The sequence below is a fragment of the Motacilla alba genome, chromosome 15 (genome assembly GCF_015832195.1).
Source record: "Motacilla alba alba isolate MOTALB_02 chromosome 15, Motacilla_alba_V1.0_pri, whole genome shotgun sequence".
In the NCBI taxonomy this organism is placed as follows: Eukaryota; Metazoa; Chordata; class Aves; order Passeriformes; family Motacillidae; genus Motacilla; species Motacilla alba.
In genome coordinates, this window is record NC_052030.1 from 12,293,156 (window position 1) to 12,308,096 (window position 14,941).

The following is a 14,941-nucleotide window of genomic DNA, read 5'->3' on the forward strand; positions in this document are numbered from 1 at the left end:
TCTGGTGTGAAGTGATAAATGCTGGGGGTTGTAAAAGTCCTATAAATAAACGAATCCTATAAATTAACTCAAGAGTGTTTTGGGCTGTGAGTTTAGCTCTGCTTTCTCTCACAGCCCTTTTGTTTCCAGCCTGAGGTGTACCAGGTTTTGCAGGGAGACTGTTCATAGCCTGTACCTAAAACCATTCTCAAAAATCCCCTTTTGGTTCCAAAACTGAAGTAGCAAAAACTAAATGAAGGAAAAAGAAAACCAGTATTTTTCTGAATTGAATATAACTTTTAATTTTGCTGGTTTGTGTGGATCTTTCAGAATCTCCTGCAGGATCAATGGGCTGTCCTTTCTAAATGCAGTAATTATGTAAACACCTGCAATTCTTTTGGCAACCTTAGCAATTCAGTTGGACACAGTGTCTCTAAATCCCCATTTCTGGGTGATTTTCAGCTGTAGGAGATGGCAGCTGTAGCTAGATGGCAGCGTTGTGACAGCTGAGGCTGCTCAAACAGCAGTAGGTGAATTCAGACCTGGTTTCTTTGAGCAGTGAAGTGAAAATAAGATTTACTCCTTTATTTTTATTTAATGTTTTCTGCTTTTTCTCCCGAAGCATGTGCCGGTTTTATGACTCTCCTTTTTCATTTTGAATGTTTATCTGTAATCTGTTTTCTTGCAGTGTAAATCCTGTTTCATGCTTATGAGGCTCTTAATAGTTTCACTGTGACTCCTTGCATAAATGCAAAAATCATTTTTTATTTTAACATTGGCTACATTAATTTGTCACTGCAGCGAAGTGACTTAATGAAGTAGTCTGTAAATTTATTTATCCTAGCGAGCTGTGCTTTAATGATGATCAGGAAGGTGGTTTAGCAGCATTTCCAACAAAAGGAAATAATACATTTCAGGCCATTATTAATATTGATGCTCTGAGCAGTGAGACATTTCACATTTCTAGTCACTCCAGTGTTTACAAGAGATCTGTGCTGTCAGGTCTTTTGTCTGCTAGATGTTAATAGATAATTTGGACACATGGTGCTAATGTTCAGCAGCTGCTGCACTTTATGGCAGCTCTCAGTCCTTCACTCCTCCTGTCGCCCAAATTCCCTGAAAATGAAACTGTCAAAGGGCTTCTCTTGGAAAGTCTGCCTGCTGAAAGCCTGTTCAAATCAGGGTCTGCATGGAGCACTCTGTGCTGATGGCTGCGTGGAGTTGCAAGGGAAGGGAGTTGTTTATTCCGTGGATTAAAAGTGATGTGCAGTGGGAATTGCTGAGGTCTAATGAGAGAGGCTGAAAAGTTATGTGAGAAGATGGAGAATGCAATTGCTGCTGCTGTTAGATAGGCCCTGGGATTTACTTCACTTGCAGTTGAAGGGAATACTTGCTTTAATCCTGGAGTGCATCCTGCAAGCTATTGACTGTTAGTGGTTTTTAAGCCTTAATGTGCTGTCAGAGTTTTGCCTTTTCATTTATGTGATCTTGTGTTTTCCTCTCTTCTTGCAGGGTACCCTCATACAGCACCTGAAGGAGCACATTCTTCATGGCAACATGAGCAGCAGTGATGTGATCATGTACTACACAACGGCAAGTGGGGCTTCAGGCATTTTTAGAAACACTGTAACATCTTTTTCCTGTAAAGATGGGACAACTTGTCATCCAAATCCACAAGCACGCTTCTTTGTGTGCTAATTTTTTTTACTGCAAGGGATTGTCCTATCTGAGTTGATAAAAAAGTAATAAAATGCAGCAGGGATCTTTGTGATGAGAGGTCAAACCCATGTTAAATGTTTCTGACCGAGCTGGTGAGGAAAATGGATTGATTTTTAGTCTCTGAGGTGTATTGATCAAGCTGCCTCATCAATATCACCTGCAAATCAGATTCCACCTTCCTGCAGGTCTAGGTCATGCTCAGGATGAGAATTTGTTTTGTTTGTGAGGAAAAAGCTGCCCAGCTCCAAGCTTGACAAAGGCAAGGGGGTAAACCTCATCTGTGTGGAGTTCAGTTATGTGTGGGTTTTTTCCTAAGGCTGTGATCAAGAAAAATGATTCCTAAGCCTTCTGTGACTGGAGCAGTTTGAGAGGGCTGATGTCTTTCCTCATGAGTTCCCTTGTGGACTTTAACATGACTAGTCAGCCTGCAGGATCCCCGTGGAGGGATCATGGTAATTGCCTTGTCCTGGCTCCTGCTGCAAAGCTGTGTGCAGGGAGGCATGGAATCCCCCCTCACTAGCTCTTGGTGGGGATCTCTTAGATCAACATCCGTCAGGAACATGCAGCTGAGGCAGCCTGGGACAGGTGAGAGGATGAGCAGAGCTTCAGCCTGAGTGCTGATACCTCAGACAAAATCACTGCTGGGGGTTTAACAGCAGGCCAGGTGGAGGGGAAGGTGGCACCTGGTGCGTGAGGGCAGGGATCGTGCTTGGCTCCAGCTTCTGCCAAGGTCTGCACCAGTGCATCACTGACAGCTCTGCTGGGGCTGTGCTGGGGCTGCAGGCAGGCACAAACTCATGGGGGCTTCTTCTCTCCTCCAGACTGGCTGGATGATGTGGAATTGGCTGGTGACTGCACTTGCTACGGGAGCTTCGGTGGTCCTGTATGATGGATCTCCTCTAATTCCTTCCCCAAATGTGCTCTGGGACCTGACTGACAGACTAGGGTATGTATCCAGGGCTAAATAAAGGCTGGTGGCATTGTCACGCTGTCACCCTGCCCCAAGCAGCCTCACTGGAGGTGCTGTTCCCTGGGCAGGAGCTGGTGCACAGCACGACACAGTTTATCTTTTGGGTGGAACTGCTCTGAAAAATTTGTACTCAAACATTTTCTGAGAGAGGAGGAGAGACAAAGAGCTGATTGTTTCAAATTGGAGCCAGGTGTTAGAATTCCAGGCAAACAAAGACTTTTGGTTCAATAGTTCTCGAGAGCAGCCTTTTCAAAAGGCAGTAATTGGGAGCAATCTGAAGAGTAATTTCTCAGCACACTCAGAACTTAGTAAATAAGAACTCTTTTTTTTCAAGCAGCTCAACCTAAGATTTTAATATAGAACTTTGACTTAAAGACATAAATTGACTGGAAAGGCTCAGCAGGGCTGCTTATATTTTCATATTTTGCTTTTTAACCTTTAATGGCTAATTCATACTGATAAGCTGTTCAGTAATTGTTTTATGCCATTTTTTGTGCCTGGAAATGCTCACAGCACTCTTTCTTGAAGCTTAGAGAAATGGCAGGTAGCAGATAAACACCCTAAAACCCTGTGGTTGCATTTAGCTTTGTACACTTTGTTAAGCTTCGATTTTTTTTTTTAATTTATTTTGTAGCTTTCCTATTTTGCCAGCTGCATGTAATGAGTAAATTTGAATTTTATTACCAGTAAAACAAGTGTCATTTTTAATTGATAATTAAAATTGTTTGTGGTGGAAAGTGGATGACACAAGATTCACTTTCTGACTCTGCATGATTAATAATTTAAACTTCACTGTCTTTTGTGACATGTAATATTTAAAGACTGACATTTTGTCTCTGGCTCTTATAACTGAAGCTTAATGCCAAGTCGAGATGCTTCCAGAAAGAAACTCACAAACTTCAGCCATGCTTCACCCCCAAAGAAACCCTGGTAGAACAACAGGCAAAAAAAAATGAGAATTGAGAAACAACCCAGCTTATTTTTAAGCATTGTCTCCGCATGCCAAAAGCAAGTGAAGATAAATGTGTCTGCATGTCTCACTTTTGTAATCTGGCGCTAAAAGCGGTGGCCATCTGGGTGCTACTTCATCATGCAGTCTGTTCCCAGCTCACTCATATGTTAAATATGTTAAAAAAAAAAAGGCTCCAACATGCGAAGATTACCTTCTATCTCTGAAGATGCACCACACTCTGCTTCAGGGAGCATATTCTCGGGGGATCATCGGGATATCTCATCCTGCGTGGCAGGAGTGACTCAAGTGGACATCCAGGAGGGATCTGTGCAAGGGAATTGCTGCTTGGTGACTAAATGCAGTCATGCAGCATTTGGAAGGAAATAAAGGGAGATTTGGCTCTACATGTGCTGTAGAGGAAGTGTCAAAGAGCTTAAAATAGAGAAGCATTTTGTATTCTAATGTAAAATAAGCACTGGTTTGAGGCATGGAAGGAAAGTGAGATGTTACACAAGAGTAAAAATAGTTCATAGGATTGGCACAGAGGGTGGCTGGGGGCTCTCGTGCTGGAAGATTCCTTGCTCATGGCAGGGCTTGGAACTAGGTGATCTCTAAGGTTCCTTCCAGTCCAGACCATTCCATGTGCCCTTCCCATGTGCCTGGTAAACTGCTCTGTGCCCTGTTGTTTGTGCAAGAAGCCTGTTCCTACCTGAGGGGAGTCTTCCCCCAGCATGGCAAAGGGAGACATCCCCTTTTGGCAGTGCTGAAATATCCTCTTGTTGCCTGGAGCAGTGTCCTACCTTCCCCCCTGCCTTTGGGGTCCAAGCCAGCCTAGCAGGATCTGATTTGAACTCTGCTGGTGTGGGAATTGCCCGTGCTCTGTGCTGTGTCCCTTATCCTCACCTAGCTCTGCATTTTGAGTGAGTTTAGTGCTGTAATGCAAAAGGAATCAGCAGAAAGCAGGTTTTAATTGTGTTGCATTGAAGAGCTCTAAATACCCTTTGCAAGGGCAGGATGGAGTTGCTCAGCTGGGCCAAGTTTCCTGTTCACTGAGGCATGGGCAGCTCAGGCTTTCACCTGGAAACTGAACAGGTACCACCAGAAAACCACTGGTTGCTGTCCCAGAGTGATTTTTTTTTTGTCAAGCTGTGCCCTGAAATGGCAAAGTTTTCCTGTGTAAGACTGCACCAAGGCACCCTGGTAAAATTATGGCCCATTAATAAAGTAAACATGATAACATTTTGTGGTGTCTTTGGAGTGTTCTGCAGTTACAAATTCCTGTAAATGTAAGTGAATGTCTCTGTGAGATGGGAAAGCTTTGCTTAATATTTAAAGGTAGAGTTAAAAGTTTCAGAGCTGCAGAGATGGCATTTGATCTGACTGGTTTTGATAGTTCAAAAGGATGTGCCTTGCACTTGGAGAGCTCTGAGAGGCTGCATTGTTTGTCTAATCCACATACAGAGAGTGTAACAGCCTCTGCTCACTGCAGTGGGAATTGCAGGTCTTTACAGTCTTAGCATATTTAAATATGCAAAACATGTAAACTTCTTTTCCCTCTAGGATCACCATCCTTGGAACGGGTGCAAAGTGGCTGGCTGTGCTAGAAGAGAAAAATTTAAAACCATGTAAGCTTCAAAAATCTGGTGAATCCCTTCTGTCCTCCCTCCTACCTTTCCTCTCCTGGTTCTGGCTCCCTGTCTTGTCACAGCCCTTTATGTAATTATTCTGGATTGTAGTGACAAACAGTTCCCAACACTTGGAGAAATTCTGCCCTAACCTGTGTTGCTTGTCTCCTTTTTAAGGTGAAACACACAATCTCCAGACACTCCACACTATCCTGTCTACAGGATCACCTCTCAAGTCTCAAAGCTATGAGTATGTCTACAAACACATAAAAAGCAGTGTCCTCCTGGGATCCATTTCAGGTGAGGCTTTTGTGCTGCAGCATCTCAGGAGTTCTCTGACTGCCTGTGCAGCTCCCCCCTGCTTGTTTGGGAAGCTGTGGATCATTTGGGATTGCTTGTAGTTAAACTGGAATGAGCTGTCTCTTTAGTGCTGAGGTTTTTCTGCATAATTCACTGTGCCATAATGAAACTCAGGCACTCCAAAGGGTTTTTGGTGGATGTTTTGGGTTTTAAGTATGATCATTTATTTTGACTGGCTGTCCTTAGGGGTGGCAGGGTGAGATCAAGCAAAGAGTCTATTAACCTACAGAACATACTGTTCTGCATATAGCTGACTTTAGCAGAAAATACCTCTTGGAGAGTTCCCATTTCAGTTCTTTTGTGCCAAGTAATTGGCACTGCAGATGGATTTTTTTGTGGATTATATAATTAGAGAAATATCAAGCCCCCATGCTGTGCAGTTTGTTGTGAGCAGTGCTGGCTGAGGCAACTTCTGCTCACACAAGGTCCACCACAGCCCTCCTCATTGTGCTTTGTGACAAGGACTGACTTTTTCAAAGAGCTTTTTAACTCAGTTTGATTTTTAAAATGTGACTGTTCTGCTGCTGAAGTTATCTCAGACTCTGGGCTCAGTAAGAGTAGTGCTGAATCTAGAACTCGCTACTACAGACGTGAATAGACTCAAATGCAGAAGCCTATTTTTGAGAAAAGTTAACATGATTGATTTGTGTCTTAATTCTCTTCCATAAAGTCCTAGAAAGACTATAAATATTCCAGTTAAGTAAGCACTTTGACAGTATCTATTTTTCTTAAGATAACTGTTCATTCTGAAGGCCTGGCCCCCCTCCTCCCATGCTGATAAGGCTGATAAAGCTAAGTAAATGTGCAGTGGAATAGCTTGACTGGTTACTTTAAACTAATGAAAACAAACAAGAAAACATTTCGAAGTAATTCTGTAAATATCTGAAGTCTCTAAAGCAGGCCCTGTTTGTTTTCTCCCTCCCATAAATGGAAATTTCCTTAAATGAGATTAAAGAGACTGTTGAAAGGAGAAAAGTTATGCCTTAAGGGATAGCTCTGCATGAAAAGCATACACATATAACAAGATATATAAAGTAAGGAAGAAAACCTTTTAATAAAAGTCACAACATGCTGGATAAGGCTGTTTGTTCTGTGCTGCTTAGCGTGGATCAGAAGCCTTTGGCAAAGGTTGGCAGTTGGCTGTTCCAGTGTTCCCGTGTAGTTTTCAGGTTGGCTTTTCCCAAAAAATATCGTATATTCTAAATGGATTTCTTTTATTTTAGGTGGAACAGATATCATTTCATGTTTCATGGGTCACAATGTTACAGTTCCTGTTTACAAAGGAGAAATTCAGGCCAGAAATCTGGGAATGGCCGTGGAAGCATGGAATGATGAAGGTAACTATGATCCTAAATACTGTGCACACTTTGAAAATACAGTAGCGAGGTGATCTTCACTTTAACAGCAAGCAGTAAGTGTAGGTGCTCTTTGCTTTGTTACTCCGTTATTTACAGGAAGGAAATGTGGAAAATACCTTTTTTTTTTTTTGTCAACAGGAAAGCCAGTTTGGGGTGAAAGTGGAGAGCTGGTTTGCACCAAGCCCATTCCCTGCCAGCCCACACACTTCTGGAACGATGAGAATGGAAGCAAATACAGAAAAGCTTATTTCTCCAAATTCCCAGGTGTGTCACGAAGGCCTTTGGAGGGTGCAGGCTGTAAGGGAAGGCACAGGTTCATTTGCTGCTGCCCAGTCCCAGCCCCAGGTGCAGCTTTGAGTCCCCGTTTCCAGAGTGAGCTCTTTCATAACACCTCATTCTTGTTTTCTCGTGCTTTGCTGTGACTAGAGAACCAAACAAAAGCAGGAAGGATCTCTGCAAAGCTCCAGTCCAGGCTGGCTGCTGCTCTCCTGAGGCAGCTCTGCAGTGCAGGCACAGACTGCGTGGCACAGGAGTGAGCTGCAAGGGCTGGACAGGGCAGGTAGCAATCAGCTGCTAGTGAGTGCTGCTGCACCTCTGCCAGGCTGCTCCTGCCTGCCTGGAGGAGTCAGTCCCGAGGGAAAAGTGCTGATCTGCTGCCTCGTTAGCATGAGGATTAAATATGTATTAAATATCTGCTGTCTGAGACACGCAGCCTTAGCTTTCTACAGGATAAAGTGGACCAGAGGCTTTTCTTAGTAATTGTGGAGGACTCTGCTCATGCAGGGCTCTTCCTGATGTGGCACAGCAATGCCAAAACCCCTGGTGCCTCTGAGGCAGGGATTTTTTAAGAGCAGGATCTCTAACTGCTGTTTTTTGGATGTGGAAATTTTCTTTTAATAAACAGCAACAGTACAGGGTGGATTCACAAGAAAAATCAGGAGAGAATCACATAGGAAAACCGAGGAATGTGAAAGTTGCAGCCTGCATGTAAGCCTGACAGCAGTAAATAGAAAAGAAAATAAATCTGTGTGACAGTTTTAAGACTGAAAGCACTGAGGTTCTGTCTGGACCCCTTTTCTGTCTTTCCTTGTAAATAGGCTTGAGATGGTAACAATTAAGTTGGAAATGTGCAAATAATTGAGGTTGGTGTTTTTCCTCAGAAAAACTTGAATAGAGTTGGGTTGTACTTCTGGTTTTGGCAGGCTGCTGTGGCAGTATCAATCTTAAATAATACTGAGAAGTCAAACCTGATTTTGCACTAAGACAAATACAGAACAGTAAGCACAAAAGCTCTCTAGGGAATTGTTGAAACCTATTACACAAGCCCAGAAAGCTTCTCGTAAAGAATTGTGCATAATAATAATAAAAATGGATCAAGAAAGACAATGAATGGAGGTGGGAATGTTGTAACTTCTGTGGAAAAGGCTTCCAGTGATTCAAAATGAGGTGTTCGGAGCAGCTGGATTTGTAGGGAGTGCTGTGTAGTCATGCAAACAAGCCATCAGATGATAACCTGGGGGCTGATCCTGATTTCTGAGCTGCTCCTGGGTTCTTACAGTGACTGTGGTGTGGACTGGTGGTGCAGCTCAGTCCTGTCACCCTGGCTGGGGGGAGAACATCAGCTGGATTTCTGTGTATTTCACTCACTCAATGCCAGCTGAGTTGCACAGTGTGACTGCATGAGGAAATCCTGCTTAACCTTTGCCATTCCCCACCAGGTGTCTGGGCCCACGGCGATTACTGCAAAATTAACCCTAAGACTGGAGGAATTGTCATGCTGGGTCGCAGGTACAGTGTCCTGGTGGGAGAGCTTGGAGGAAGCAAGTGTTAAAATTTGCACTCTGCACCTAGGGGTAAAATGCACGTGATTCTGCCACCCTTGTTAGCTCTTTATTAACTTTATTGAATCTCATATTGGGGCTTTCAACCCTTAAATCAATCAGAGCAGCTGGATTTGAGGGAAGGGAGCTCATTTTGAGGTTCACTTTTGTATTTATGAACACAAGACTGTACTGGACTTGGGTTTGTGTTGCGTGGTTCATAATGGTCCCAGCAGTTGGGATTGAGAGTGCAGCACGTTCCAGGTGGTGAATTGGGGAACTTCTGTGGTCTTGGCTTTGCCACCACCTTGTTTAACAGCACAACTTCCTTACAGAAGGTCAGGTATTAAGTTGTGCCTGTGTCAGTGATCACAGACATTCAGGATCACAACTGAGGCTGAATTTAGTGTTTGCATTTCAAAGTTGCTGTTTGAAACAAAATTGAGTGAATTAATAACGTTGCTGTTCTCTGTACAGATTCATTCTAATGAGTAAAATGCCTTTTTGACTCAAATTCTCCTAAAATTATGTTTATCATGTGGTTTTGCTTTCACTAGAGAGACTTGCTTAATTGCATCAATTTTTCCTCTTGATCAAGCTGTAATCACACTTCAATGTTTCTTTGTTTTCTTTGATTTTTCAGTGATGGTACATTAAATCCAAACGGAGTAAGATTTGGAAGCTCTGAAATCTATAACATAGGTATGAAATCAACTTTCCACCTCTGCCAGCTATGACATTGTTGCCTTAAATCTGAAATATAAGCATTACAAAGCTGTTCAGAAGGATTAAGTAAGAACAAACTTGCTGTTTTTCAAATGAGACAGTGCCGAGTGTGTTAGTATCAGTAAAATTTGATTTTGTGAACTTGAAACTGGTTGCTTTCCTCAAGTACCTGTAGGGTGGGAGGTGGCTCGTTGGGATATACAAAAGCAACATTTTATGGAGCAGACTTTTTCTTTTTCCACTAACCTGTCAGGTTTTTCTTCTTCCCCTCAAGGCAAGCTCTTGACACTGTCTTTATTGTACTTTTTTTTTGATAATTCGAAGTAGTTCTTGAGCTTGTGCTTTGTATTTCCAAGAGTGTGTTGTGACAGGGGAGGGAACTGTCCCTGCAGAAGTGCTGATCTGAGACTCAAGGAGCTGCTGCCTCCTTGTTCTTGTGTCACCAGGACTTTGTCTCCTGTCTGTGCTGCAGTGGGGAAAGCCAGAGAAAATGGCTTCGAGTAAAACCTTCTGTCCCAAAAGTAACAGAAAACTTTGTTATGGACCTCAGTGGTCCTTAAACCCTGGATTTTCACAGAAAGCTCCAACTCCAGAGCAGGCAAAGGTGAAGCTCAGTCGGGGCAGAGGGTGCCTGTTCCCCTTTGCCCACGCAGGGCAGGTGATTTTTTGTCTTTGATAAAACCACGCGTCCAGAGCGCTCCGCCAAGCCCAGCTGGGGCATTCGCATTTTCTGGAAAATCCCTTTGCCCAGGATTTTCTCCTGGGAAGCTGAGAAGCCTCAGAGAAAAAGGAAGACAAATGCTTATCTCATTTGCTTCTCCTGTGTTGTGCTCGCATGTGGAATGTGTCTGGGGATTGTTTACCAACAGTTCATTGGTTTCATGTGAGGTGTTTTCACTCACTGGCCAATCAAGGCCAAGGTGTCGAGGCTCTGGAAAGAGTCTTGAGTATTCATTATTATCTTTTTAGCCTTCTGTAAGTATCCTTTCTGTATTTAGTGTAGTATAGTTTATTCTTTAATATAATACAGTATCATAAAATAATGAATTAGCCTTCTGAGAACACGGAGTCAGACTCATCACTCCTCCCTTCATGGGGGCACCCCGCAAACACAACACCCGGCTCTAACCAAGATTCCCTTTGCAGTGGAAGCCTTCGAGGAGGTGTCTGACAGCCTGTGTGTCCCCCAGTACAACAAGGACGGCGAGGAGAGGGTGATCCTGTTCCTGAAGATGGCCTCCAGCCACGCCTTCAGCCGCGGGCTGGTGAAGCGCATCCAGGACGCCATCCGCGTGGCGCTGTCCGCCCGCCACGTCCCCAGCCTCATCCTGGAGACCAAAGGCATCCCGGTACGTCGGGGAAGAGGCTGCCTGCTGTTTTCTTTGTCACCTTGAATAGTAATTAAGGAGCAGTTGTCACTGCTCTTCAAACCCACGTACGTGGAAATTTTAGCATCTCAAAAGTGTATTCGAGCTTTATAAATAGTTTGTCTGTGTTGCCTAGCAACATCCTTTCATCTCCTCTTCAGCTGAGCGTGGTTTTTGTTTTTTAAATGGGTTGCTTTTTCTCAATAGTGTGTTCTTAAACCTCTTAAGAGAAAATATTAAAAAGGTCATTTAACTTTAGCTTTTCTGGCTATCCATAAGCATGTTTTGTTTTTGTTTTCCTGTTAGCAGTGACTTTCTTAGGAGAGCTGAGAGCACTTGGCAAATGCAGAAGATCATCTTATAAACCGTTTCACTTTTACATCTGTTTAGCCACTTAAATGGAGCTCTATCACTGTCTTAACTGTAGCAGTAATTGAAATGAAATTGTTGTGCTTGCTCAGGGGGAGGGATGCGTGCAGCTGAAGGTTCTTCATGCTCAGTCTGCTGAAGCTGTTCTGCTGGAGCTCTCTGTGAACTCTTCAGTTGGAATGTCTGTTTCACAGCCCTCTCTGTTACATTGAATGGGGGTGCAGAGTGGTTTTCCCCACTCCATCTGCACGTAGACTTGAGTGTGTCCAGCCAAAAGACTGATTTCAGAGCCATCTTTTGATGGTACCCCTTTCCTGCAGAGTGGCTTTCCATGTGGAAGTGCTGTAGGGCTCAGCAACACTGTGTGGTCCACAGAGGGATCTGGTCCTGGTCTCTGGAGTTAATTTTGTTTCGGGATGCTGTTGGCAGATTTTTGAGTCCCTGCCTCAAAATGTCTTTGCATGAGTGTAAAATTCCCTCAAGTTCCCATTTTCTGGGCTGCAGCTCAGCTTCTGTGTGGAGTGCTGAGCTTGTGAACGGTGAGGATCCCCTGAATGTCCAGCAGGGAGGTGCTTGGCATGGGCTGCCCCTCAGGAGAGCCTGCTTAGATCATTAATTAGCTCAGCCATTGACTGAATTGAGTGAATTTTAATTACCTTTCAGGTAAATCTGCCAGTGGTGAAGTGATCAAAGCTGTGTCTCATCTTTCTTTAAAAGTTTTGCTTGGAAGGAAGGGAAGCTGCCTGTTTTCAGCTACTTTGGGAGATGTGCCTGACTCCTCATCTGCAAACACAATCTGATCCTGAGCCTGTGTTCTGGTAGAAACAGTACAGCTGTGCTGAGGTGTTTTAGCAGCACAAAACATGCTTTTAGTAGAATATTTAGTGTTTAAAACATAGTGTGAGTCTGTCTAGTTCTGTCCTGCCCAGATAAATGTTCTGTCATCGTGCACAGGATTTACTGATTAAACTCATTGACTTGGAACAGCCTTGGCTTTTTTTGGAGAGGGCAGTTCCCTTGCAGGCCACTGAGCTGCTGTGGTTTCTGGGTGTGAAAATCAGGTTGCTGATTGTTGAGGAGAGATGAAGGTGGCTCAGGAGGGTAGGGTTACTCATGACTTCAGCAGATCTAATAAGGAAAAGTTGGATTTTTATTCTTTTTTTGTATGGAGACAATATTGTAAGGGTGTGCTGAGGATCATTTCACCTGTTCTGAATGGTCTCCTGTGATCAGTGGTGGTGCCTGGAGCTCTCTCAGGAGGCTCAGGGGCTTTGGAGGCCAGGACCAGCCTGGCTTCCTCCCCCAGCAGACTGAGCAGTAAGGCAGGTGGGGTGCTGTTCCCAGAGCAGGCAGGAACATCGAGGAGGGATTTGTGTGTCAGCTTTTCAAAGCTGCCACCCCCAAAATCTCAGTGGCACCAGCACCAGGAAGGGGCTCAGCAAGCCTTGGTGCCTCTAAAACCAGAGATGACCCCAGCTGGGCCTAGGCTGCTCCTGTTCACCCTGCAGCACATCCTCCTTCTGGGTCAGAACTTGCAGCTCTGATCCTAAGAGAAGAATTGGGGTTTTACTCTGCAGGGTCCTTCCTTTGAGTCACTCAATGCAATAGAATTTGAGTGGTTCACAAGTGGAGGTGAAGCCTCTGTTGGTTGCAGTTTATTTTGTTTGTTATGGTTTGTTTTGAAATGTTTACCTGTAGAGGACCATTTAAGCTCAGTTTCACTTCACCCTTTTGGAAAAACTGTCCAATTCAGATCAGAAAATCCTGGTTTTCTTCTTCCCAGTGCAGTTGGGCTTTGTTTTTTGAGTCCACCCTTAAAAAATTGAAAATTGTTTGAACATTGGATGTGTCAGAACATAAAAACCAAATATTTTTAGTGTTTATACCGTGGTTTTGTTGTTTTATATTGGAGCTTGATCATGTTCTCACAGAATTGCCAGTAGGAGTAATAAACTGACACAAACTCTTTGAATTCTACCTACTCTTCAAGTGATGTTTCAGAAGAAAGTGCTTCAAGTGGAACAAAAGAGAAGGCATTCTGCTAAATTTTGATAGAGTTCTGGAATTGGTGGGGGGTTTCATGAATATTTTCATAAAACCACTACACGAAAAAAAGTCATTTTATCTTTGCTGCTTTTGTTTTTCAGTATACAGTAAATGGGAAGAAAGTGGAAGTAGCTGTGAAGCAAATAATTGCAGGGAAAGAAGTTGAGCAACGGGGAGCTTTCTCAAACCCAGAGGCTTTGGACCTCTACCAAAATATTCCTGAGCTTCAAGACTATTAAAGTCACTTTTTTGGGTTTGGTTTTTTTTTTTTTTTTGGTGTGTGTCTGTCTTTGTTCTGTATTTGTTTTGTATATACCAATACTGTATGTAAAGAAAAAGCTCTATTTAATACCAGTGGTTCTTTTAAAAGGAAAAAATATTTCATGAAGTGCATTATGAAAGGCTTGGGTAAAGCTTAGCTCCCTTTTATTGGTTAAATATGCCATATATTTTGGAGTTTTTTCCAGCCTGGAAGGAGAAACCTGCCTGTTTTGATTTTTATATATATGAGTGCATCTTTTCTGGTTAGATTTACATCAGCAGCCCATCAAATGGGAGCACCAATAGTTGCAGATAGAATATTTCTTTCATAAAACGTTTGCTTTTTTTTTTTTTAATGGATTTTTAGCAACAGTTTTCAATCCCTGTGTTTGTCCCCTGTAAGGGAATCAGAGTGATTTTAACACTTGAACCCCTTGCCCCTGAACCGTGCAAGTGTTCTCAGTGTAGAGTGCATTAAGATGTTTTTATAAAGCCAAACCATAATGCACTAAACCCCTTTGACTCAGAATCATTTCTTGTTGAGGGTAACTGCTGCTTCTTTGTGCTGCAGCCTTCTCATTGTTTTCAGCTGCTGCCTGGGAGACTTCTGGGGGCTCCGAAGGTGAAGGGAGCATTTCCTGCTCCTCGTCCCTGGGCTAACTCCAGGCTATTCCATGGAATGAGCTGACATTCATGTGGATCAACTTCATTCCATTTGAAGGAGACGTTTTGCTTCCTTGCTTGAAGTCCTTCATTGGCTCGAGCTTGGCTGAGGAATTCCAGGGTGTTTCTTTATAAAAGCTGATGGGTTTTGTAACTTTTTTTTACTAAATGTCCCGTTGCAAGTGAGAGTCCCCTTTTCTAGGTCTGTAACCCTCCAGTTTATAAAGGGAAAAATCCTGTCATTGAAAAACTGAGCTTACTGGAACAGTGAAATGGAAGCACTAAAGTGTTTTGTTTTCCATGAAATGCAGTTGCAGTAGTTGTACCAACCCTCTGGCATTCAGTGTCTCCTGCACTATTTGAATTTTGTGGGTGAAATATTATTGTACTTACAATTGTGTTGAATGCATTCAGCCTTGATAAAGAGTTAATTAAAAGGAATCAATTCTTTATATATAATAATTATATATTACATCTCTCACCTGTTGCTGTGTTTATTTTCCTTTTGACTGGTTGTGATGAAATAATTTTTAGCTTGGTTTGTTTCTGATTTTAAGGGGTTTAATCCAAGTCCAAAACTTTCTGTGCTGGTACTTCCCCTGCTTTACCAAGTCAGGCCATGCTGGTGTGATAATAAAAATACCAGGCACCCATTAGAAAAGTATAAAAAGGAGCTATGCAAGCTGCCAATAACCTGTGATTAAAAGTACTTTTCAATTCCTTCCC

The 14,941-nt window shown here is 43.1% G+C and overlaps 1 protein-coding gene across 1 annotated transcript in view; it reads left to right on the top strand.

Annotated features, from left to right (window-relative positions):
* The window catches only part of AACS (acetoacetyl-CoA synthetase), a 37,655-nt gene extending 22,959 nt beyond the window's left edge, over positions 1-14,696 (top strand). Inside the window, exons 9-18 of the mRNA XM_038152509.1 lie at positions 1,492-1,572; positions 2,520-2,644; positions 5,181-5,245; positions 5,423-5,545; positions 6,829-6,942; positions 7,102-7,227; positions 8,682-8,751; positions 9,427-9,485; positions 10,656-10,858; positions 13,393-14,696. Coding sequence (XP_038008437.1) covers positions 1,492-1,572; positions 2,520-2,644; positions 5,181-5,245; positions 5,423-5,545; positions 6,829-6,942; positions 7,102-7,227; positions 8,682-8,751; positions 9,427-9,485; positions 10,656-10,858; positions 13,393-13,530 — 1,104 coding nt within the window. The 3' untranslated portion in view covers positions 13,531-14,696. The remainder of the gene's footprint in view (positions 1-1,491; positions 1,573-2,519; positions 2,645-5,180; positions 5,246-5,422; positions 5,546-6,828; positions 6,943-7,101; positions 7,228-8,681; positions 8,752-9,426; positions 9,486-10,655; positions 10,859-13,392) is intronic.
* Positions 14,697-14,941: the final 245 nt, after the last annotated feature.